Below are 8,171 nucleotides of genomic sequence, written 5' to 3' on the forward strand. Positions count from 1 at the left end.
GATTGAACATACACGTACAAGCAGCGTATGTGGTCGAAATGACTTTGTTACCGCATGAGTCGTATTCGGTTAGCAAAAGAAAACCTCGCGTAAAATCCGACGAAGCCACAAAGTCGAGCAAAAAATAAAAATGAAACTTAATTTTTTTTTTTAATACTTATTCTAAACCTGTCAAAATCACGACGTCGAACTGTTAAAAATGTTCAAATGTGATAATACATAGATAAATAAATAAATAAATAAATAAAAAATCACGACAGTGATATATGCTTCTATTTATTTATATTTAAAATGAAGAAAAGGGAAAGGGAGGCCACGTCTTGTAAGCCAAACTATTATATTTTATAATATATATTTTTTCAAAATTTGAAAATTGACTAAAAGTTCAAATTTTTTTCATTTAAAAAAGGATTAGCTTCGAAAGTTCAAAAATCATCAACAAGATCAATCTAAAATCTTTTTGTTCTCACGTTTTTAAGAAAAAATATAAGATTTATTTAATATAAAATTATTTAACTACAAAATATATATATATATATATATATATATATATATATATATATATATATATATATATAAATATATATATATATATATATATATATATAAATATATAAATATAGTTAAAATAATTATAAAATTTTAAAACTATTTTATAATTATTATATTATTAATACTAAAACAGCTGATTCAAAGGGATGGTAATAAACAAAAACAAAAGGCTGAAAATATTGTAGCTCAAGTTTGACCCAAACTAGCCATCCAAAATCAAAGCTAATGAGCAAACCATATGTTGCATTTGAATCCTTGTGATGTCACAAATGGCCAGTTTCTATGAGTTTCTAAGAACCAATAAATTATAAAATTATAAAAAATCTTCCTTTGGTCTATAAATATTTCTGTGATGAACATAAATAATTACAACACCACCAAGACCGTACCATTAAAATAACAAAGAACAGTCTTCCAAACAACCAAAATCCTTGTTGTGTGATCATAAAATGCCACCAAAAACCTCCACCACCATTGCCTATTAGTCAACAAATTCCTACGCTAATTATATTTTAATATAAGGTCTTGATTTCATCCATTAGTTTATCATAAAGTTAGATTATCACACATTTTATTTAATTAAAAACGTTCAAAATCAACTATTACCAACTTCTAAATTCGTGTTTCAACCGTAAACCAACCAAGAAATCAAAGATACAACTTTCCTGAGATGAACCTTCTTTTCGTTTCTACTTCTCTAATTCCAATAATTTATTAACGCGGAGGATTGAATTAGTCACCTTTATAATAACATTTGGTGTTTATTCATTGAACCACTCTTATCAATGAATAGTGAAATCAAAAAATTAAGCGGTAATTAAAAATACACATTATTTATTGTGATATCCTACGTTAATTGGAGAGGAGAACGAATCACCCTTTATAAGTAAAAATCTTGAGGGTAAGTCTAAATAAGAAAACTTAGCTGTCCGTCACTAGCAAGTGGAGATATTTTAATATATATATAATTAAGAAAACTATCTTGAATTAAAAGTTAAAAGACCACTCTTTATTTAATTTACGAAAAGAAAGAACGAATAAATAAATAAATAATTAATTAAAAAAGGGAAAACTAAACAGAAAAGTGTAATTGGACTCCACCATTATAAATGCGTTCACAAATTCACTCCCACATACAATCACAAATTCACAACCAAACCCATATACATGGAGATGGATATTTCGCTATGCCTCATCGGAGCTCTCGCCGGAGTTTACGTTTTTCTATTTGGGATTCTCAGAAACCTTAACCAATGGCGTTTCGTCACTCGACACGCCCGCCGTTACAATCTCCCTCCCGGCGATATGGGCTGGCCTCTCATCGGAACTCTTCTCCCCTTTCTTAAAGCTTTCCGATCGGGTCGACCCGACTCCTTCATCCATCACTTTACCTCCAAGTAAATCTCGCCGTCGGATCCCAATTTTTTTTTTTTTTTTTTTAAATTAAATTTTAAATAGAAGGTTTTTAAAATTGAATGAAATTTTCAGGTACGGGAAAACAGGGATGTACAAAACGCACTTATTCGGGAGCCCAAGCGTGATCGTGACGGTGCCGGAAGTGTGCCGTCATGTGCTAATGAACGACGAACAATTCGTATTCGGTTACTCAAAAGCCACCAGAATCCTCACCGGAAGCAAGGCGCTCAACTCCGTCCCCAAGCCGGAGCACCGCCGTCTACGGCGGCTGATTGCATCGCTGATAAGCGGCAACGAGGCGTTGTCTCTCTACATAGGACACGTGGAGGGGATAGTGGTGACGTGCCTGGAGGAGTGGGGCAGCATGAAGGAGCCGGTGGAGTTCCTGTCGGAGATGAAAACGGTGGCGTTTAAGGTTCTTTTACACATCTTTATCGGAGCTAATTCGGCGGCTTTCATCGACAAAATGGAGAAGCTGTACAATGACTTCCACTTGGGTTTCATGTCCACCGCCGTTGATATCCCCGGAACTACCTTCAGCCGAGCTCTCAAGGTAATTCAAAATCCATCTCCAATCTTACTATCACCAAGCTCTCCTGACTTTGCTTAAGCCTTCCCAAAATAGATCGTAGCAATGGAGATAGTATTCCTCACTTATAAAATCATGATCATTCCTTAAATTAGCAAAAACTGTACTCACTCCCAACAATCCTCTAACAATACATCGTACTTTACCGTGAATCTAATTAATAACTTTTTTATCCCCTAAATATTATTAGTATTATGAGTTTTAAATACGGTAGATATTAAAATCAAAACCTCCGAATGAATGTCTTAATCACTCTAACGATATATATAATATATGAAGTAAATATTTAAAAAAAAATAAATGTCTTAATCTTTGGGTTAGGTTCATATTATAAATTTATTTATTTGATGAATTAATATAAGGTTTTAATTTGAAGTAGAAAGAGGGGTTCATTTGCCACCTTCAAATTAAATTAGAGTATAGTTGAGAATTAAGGGCTAAAATATAATTTAAACTTATTATACTAAAATTAAAAAAAAAAATAAAACATTTTAAAACATTTTGTTTTAACATAAAATTATAATACTTTATTTTATAATAATGCATATATTTGGTTTAATATATAGTCATGTGCCTATTTTTCACACTTTCATTATTATTATTATTATTAGTATTATTATTAGTATTATTATTGTATAAGTGTGAAAAATAGGCACATGACTTTGGTGGCAAACACTAATTTAAAAATGAATTATTGTTATATCAATAATCCCACTTGCTCAAAGCTAAAAAATATGTGGCAATTCACACAAACCCTATTGGTCAACTACTTTTCTTGTCAAACAAGGCAAATAATAATAATAATAATAAATAATAATAAATAATTATTTTATTTGTAAATTTCAGGCAAGAAATGAGCTGATAAGGATATTTGAAAAAGTATTGGAAGAGAAGAGGGAAAATTTGAAGAACAAAGTTGGAGAAAACAGAAAAAAAGATATGGCTGATTTGCTGTTAGAGGTCAGGGACGAAGACGGGGAAGGCTTAGACGATGGTTGCATTATTGATTTGTTGATCGGTTTCTTCTTCGCTGGCCACGAAACTTCGGCTCATACTATCATGAGAGCTATCATGTTCCTCTCCGAAAATCCCGAAACCCTTCGTAAAGCTAAGGTTTGTTTCGGTTCTTACATTCTTTTAACTTATCGAACAAGTAATGTATTCTCGATCGATATAAATGGTCGCGTTGTTGTGCAGGCCGAGCAAGAGCAAATTGTGAATGCAAGGCCGGCGGATGCCCAACACAAAGGCTTAACCATGAAGGAAATCAAACAAATGGAGTATCTTTCTAAGGTGCCTCTATTTTCCAAATATTATAAATTAGCCCCCAAGTTTACTAATATTTCTGGATTTGACCATATTAATTAACAAATTAAACATTCACCTACTACCAAATAACTTATTTTTTTAAAAAAGTCCATGAAATATTGTATTTGTTGCTTAATTAGGTGATGGATGAAACGTTGAGGAAGACAAGTTTGGCGTTCACATTGTCGAGGGAGACAAAAGTTGACGTTAACTTAAACGGTTGGTTGGTTTGAATGGATAACCTGAATTTCATCGAAAATAATTTTATTATTATTTTATTTATTTCATAAATTGGTTTGATTTTCAGGGTACACCATACCCAAAGGATGGAAGATCCTTGTTTGGACCAGAGCGGTTCATATGAACCCTGAAATCTATGAGAACCCACACAAGTTCGACCCATCTAGATGGGATGTAAGTACTAAGTAGCTTCCATTAATAACCAAAATCAATACTCTCATATGATATCATAAGCAAAACATTAGATTCTTTTCCATTTTGGTTTCAGAATCCAAAACGGAGAGCTGGATCTTTCATTCCCTTTGGAGCAGGAATGAGGCTTTGCCCAGGAATTGATCTTTCCAAACTCGAGATCGCCATTTTCCTTCACTATTTCATCCATGGTGGGTTCAGGTGAGAGATCCAAAACTATAAATGTGAGATCACATGTCGGTTGTAAAGAGAAACAAAGCATACATATGAGAGTGTGGAAACCTCTAAAACCGTGAGACTAGCGGCAATATGTAATGAGTCAAAACGGAGAATATCTCTTAGCAGTAGACTTAGTCTGTTACAAACGGTATTAGAGCCAGTTACTACTGAGAGATGTCCCCGTTGGGATGTGGATTGTGAGATCCTACGTCGGTTGAAAAGGGGAATGAAGCATATCTTATAAGAGTGTGAAAACCTCTCCCTTTATGAGATGCGCTTTGATTTTTGTTGTGCAGACTTGAGAGAGTGAATCCAAATTGCCCAGAGAATCACCTGCCTTTGCCAACTCCTACAGACAACTGCCTTGCAAGAGTTGTAAGAGATTCATGAGTTTTGGAATGAAGAACATCAGAAAATGGGCTCTCAGTAACCTTCTATTCAAACTATAATATAATTTATTAGGAACATTTTACTATTCTCCCTCTGTTATATATAAATATATAAATATATAAATACTTTTTTTTTTTTTGTACGGGTTCATAAATTACTCATCGCTCAGTTTCCAAAAAAAAAATTGAATGAGATTGACCAACTTGAACCTTCCTTCTACTTCCACGTTAGTATGATTTTGTTCACTTTGAGCATAAGCTCTCGTGACTTTACTTTTGGTTTCTCCATAAGACCTCATACAAATGGAGATTATTCCTTACTTATAAACTCATGATCAACTCCTTGATTAACGGACGTGGGACTCCTCTCCCAACAATCTTCAACAAGTTCAGCACATTCAAGAGCACATTCAATAATCAACCATAATCAACCATGACTAAAAATATGGCATAGTAATTCAATTAATTGCAAGTGGGATAAACATTCAAGGATGGATGAAGTTTTGGGCACATTTCAACTCACAATGAGGTTGTAATTTTTGGCTCTCTTTCTCCACAGACATAGCTTGTGAGGTTTCAACAATTGAAGCAGCTTCAAAAGGAATTATTAACTCAAGCCCTGTTCGGAATACACGTTTGTTGCTCACCTCTAGTGCGCTGCATCTTCTTCCTCACAAAACTTTGTGTATTCTTTTGGACCAAACAAGGAATCTAATTCAGCTGGATTGCTTGGCTTCACTTTTATCATCCAACCTCCTTCATATGGACTTGAATTGATCTTCATTTCATGAACATATGGAACAAAATAAATCAATATGCTTCATTTATACTTAAAGTTACTAGTTTTTCAGCTTTCACATGATCCTTAATTGGATAATAAAAAGTGCAATTTTAGATTTGTTAGATGAATATGACTCTCCACAACGGTATGATATTGTCCACTTTGAGTATAAGCTCTCATGGCTTTACTTTGGGCTTCCCTAAAAGGTCTCATGCCAATGGAGATAGTATTCCTTGATTATAAACCCATGATCATTCCCCAAATTAGCCGACGTGAGACTTTCATCCACCAACACCTCCCCTCGAACAAAGTACACCTCCCCTTAATCGAGACTCGGCTCCTTTTCTTTTGGAGTCCTTTGTTCGACATTTGAGGATTTTATTGGCATGGCTAAGTTTAGGGCATGACTCTGATACAATGTTAGATGAACACGACTCTCCACAATGGTATGATATTGTCCACTTTGAGCATAAGCTATCATGACTTTGCTTTGGGCTTCCCCACAAGGCCGGGGCGAAAAATATATATGGAGCTTAATTCCCCTTAAGGCTGGTCGTGAGCGTGTCAAGCTCACAATGTCGCGGGGTCAAAAAATGTAGGACCATGAGCCGACGTGGGACTTTCATCACCAACAAGATTAAGCACTTAAAACAGTTTATCGGCCAAATTCAGAGTCCAAAGAATAGGCAAAAAGATGTGAGGATTTGAAATTACCAAACCAGGTGAATCCTTCAGCTGTGGATTAACTTCAACAATCTCACCAGAGATTGGGGAGTTGATATCACTGGTTGCTTTTACACTCTCCACTGCTCCAAAGCTCTTACCTTGAGAAACCGGAGCTCCTGATTCTGGCAGATCCACGAACACCACTTCTCCCAGATGGTCCTGTAGAGATGCATCAAACAAAACGCTTCCAACCCAAGTTTGAATTTCAAGTATAAACCCAAATTTTCTATAGTGGACTGATATACAAGATGTTAAAATAAAAGTTTGAATCAGTTTCCATTGTTTTGAGTAGCAGGAACATGAATGGTAAGTATCAAGTTGTCATATGCATGCATAATTTAGGTTAAATTATATGTTTGGTATCTAAACTTTTACCAGTGTTGTTTCTCCTTCGTAGTTGTATTATAAAAGTTTTTAATATGTCTAACACTTTCAATTTTGTGTCGAATGAGGTCCTACGTTAACTTCATTTAACACTAACATGACATGTCCTTTGTAGTTGATTTTCAATGAAACCTTTATAATCTATCTAGACAATAACTCAACCACGTTAATGATATAAACTCATTACACACCAATTTGAAAGTTCAATAACTTATTAGGAATTCAGGTATGAAAATGTATGAATAAGAATGAGATTAAATAGACAGTGTCCTAAAGTCCGTGAACCAAACTTAGAGTTTAATCTAAAATTCCGGGAAACAAAAGTTAGAATATTGGCGTTTAGAAATGAAAAGCACCTGAGCATGGTCCGTGATGCCAATGGTAGCAACAGGGCCCTCATGTTTCACCCACTCATGTGAAGAAGCATACTTCAGTCCATCCAAAACTGCAAATCCAACCAACATCTTTTGTCTTACCCAGATAAGAAATTAAACATAATTGAGAATCAAACAGCATCACACAATGGAAATGGGATCCAACAGTAAATTAAAAAAAAAAACAAAGTCTAAGTTCACAGAGGCATTTACACAAACAGCTTGCAGGCAAGGAAATAAATAGTAAAAAAATACCAGTAGAAAAGCATCTGGAGATAGAAAATGGAGGAGAGAGATGGGTTTTGGATGAAGAAGAGAGTCTGAGAGCATTAGCAGTGGAAGAAGCCCACATTCTTAGAGCCATAGTTTTGTTGTTTATTTTGGCTCTGTTCTTCTTGTTCTTGTTCTTGTTCTTCCTCTGCTTTGCTATGCTATCAGCTATGAGCAATCAGCAATGAGCAAAGAAATGAAAGGAAGTTTTGAAAACTTGAGTTTTACGACATTGTTGGTTTATCTTCGACGGATGGTGGGCAGTGAGTGCCTCATCTAAACACTGCCTTCTTATTTCTTCCAGTGAAATTCCCCCTTTTTCCTTCCATATCCTCATCTCTAAGAGTTATGGCCTCATAATGACCTCTAATTTTTAGCTTATTTAACGTTAAAAAAAAAAAAAAAAAAAAAAAAAAAAAAAAAAAAAAACGTTAAAATTCTCGTAGGCTCATTAATTCTAGCAAAGTAAAGTTTACCTCAAAAATTAAAAATACAAAAACAACCATTTTTAAACATAAATATAAAAAATTTCAAAATCTAAATAGTCAATTTTATTAAAATTATTTTCGAAGCTCCAAAAATGTCCAATTATTTATTTAAATATTATCTGGTTGACCTAACACAAAATTTATTTGTTCTCGTGGTATAAAATTAAAGAATAAAAACAAACATTAAATTTAGTATATATATTAACTTTATATTAAAAATATGAAATTATAAGTTATTAAGTC

The 8,171-nt window shown here is 34.0% G+C and overlaps 2 protein-coding genes across 2 annotated transcripts; one reads left to right on the forward strand and one right to left on the reverse strand.

The window, feature by feature from the left end:
• The first annotated feature begins 1,703 nt into the window (after positions 1–1,703).
• LOC111796121 (7,8-epoxymelianol synthase CYP88A51-like) lies at positions 1,704–5,162 on the forward strand. The gene is made up of 8 exons (XM_023678813.2): positions 1,704–1,949; positions 2,041–2,521; positions 3,404–3,670; positions 3,755–3,850; positions 4,006–4,084; positions 4,173–4,279; positions 4,374–4,498; positions 4,813–5,162. The coding sequence occupies exons 1-8, from the start codon at positions 1,720–1,722 to the stop codon at positions 4,904–4,906; spliced, it is 1,479 nt and encodes a 492-aa protein (XP_023534581.2). The 5' UTR covers positions 1,704–1,719; the 3' UTR covers positions 4,907–5,162.
• A 177-nt stretch (positions 5,163–5,339) lies between these two features.
• On the reverse strand, positions 5,340–7,753 carry LOC111794733 (glycine cleavage system H protein 3, mitochondrial). Its single transcript, XM_023676859.2, has 4 exons — positions 7,426–7,753; positions 7,153–7,241; positions 6,401–6,571; positions 5,340–5,683 (listed from the first exon to the last, which is right to left on the reverse strand). Exons 1-4 carry the CDS (start codon positions 7,532–7,534, stop codon positions 5,555–5,557), a joined length of 498 nt encoding a protein of 165 aa, XP_023532627.1. The 5' UTR covers positions 7,535–7,753; the 3' UTR covers positions 5,340–5,554.
• Positions 7,754–8,171: the final 418 nt, after the last annotated feature.

This window comes from Cucurbita pepo, chromosome 5 (assembly GCF_057944985.1).
Source record: "Cucurbita pepo subsp. pepo isolate OVF chromosome 5, ASM5794498v1, whole genome shotgun sequence".
In the NCBI taxonomy this organism is placed as follows: Eukaryota; Viridiplantae; Streptophyta; class Magnoliopsida; order Cucurbitales; family Cucurbitaceae; genus Cucurbita; species Cucurbita pepo.

Excerpts from the sequence above, each read along its gene's own strand:
- LOC111796121 (XM_023678813.2), top strand. The coding sequence starts at position 1,720 with ATGGAGATGGATATTTCGCTATGCCTCATCGGAGCTCTCGCCGGAGTT. Across the intron at positions 1,950-2,040 it reads ATCCATCACTTTACCTCCAA|GTACGGGAAAACAGGGATGT; the intron begins GTAAATCTCGCC and ends TGAAATTTTCAG. Across the intron at positions 4,499-4,812 it reads TTCATCCATGGTGGGTTCAG|ACTTGAGAGAGTGAATCCAA; the intron begins GTGAGAGATCCA and ends TTTGTTGTGCAG.
- LOC111794733 (XM_023676859.2), bottom strand. The coding sequence starts at position 7,534 with ATGGCTCTAAGAATGTGGGCTTCTTCCACTGCTAATGCTCTCAGACTC. Across the intron at positions 7,242-7,425 it reads CTCCAGATGCTTTTCTACTG|TTTTGGATGGACTGAAGTAT; the intron begins GTATTTTTTTAC and ends TTGGATTTGCAG. Across the intron at positions 5,684-6,400 it reads TGAAGGATTCACCTGGTTTG|ATCAATTCAAGTCCATATGA; the intron begins GTAATTTCAAAT and ends CATGAAATGAAG.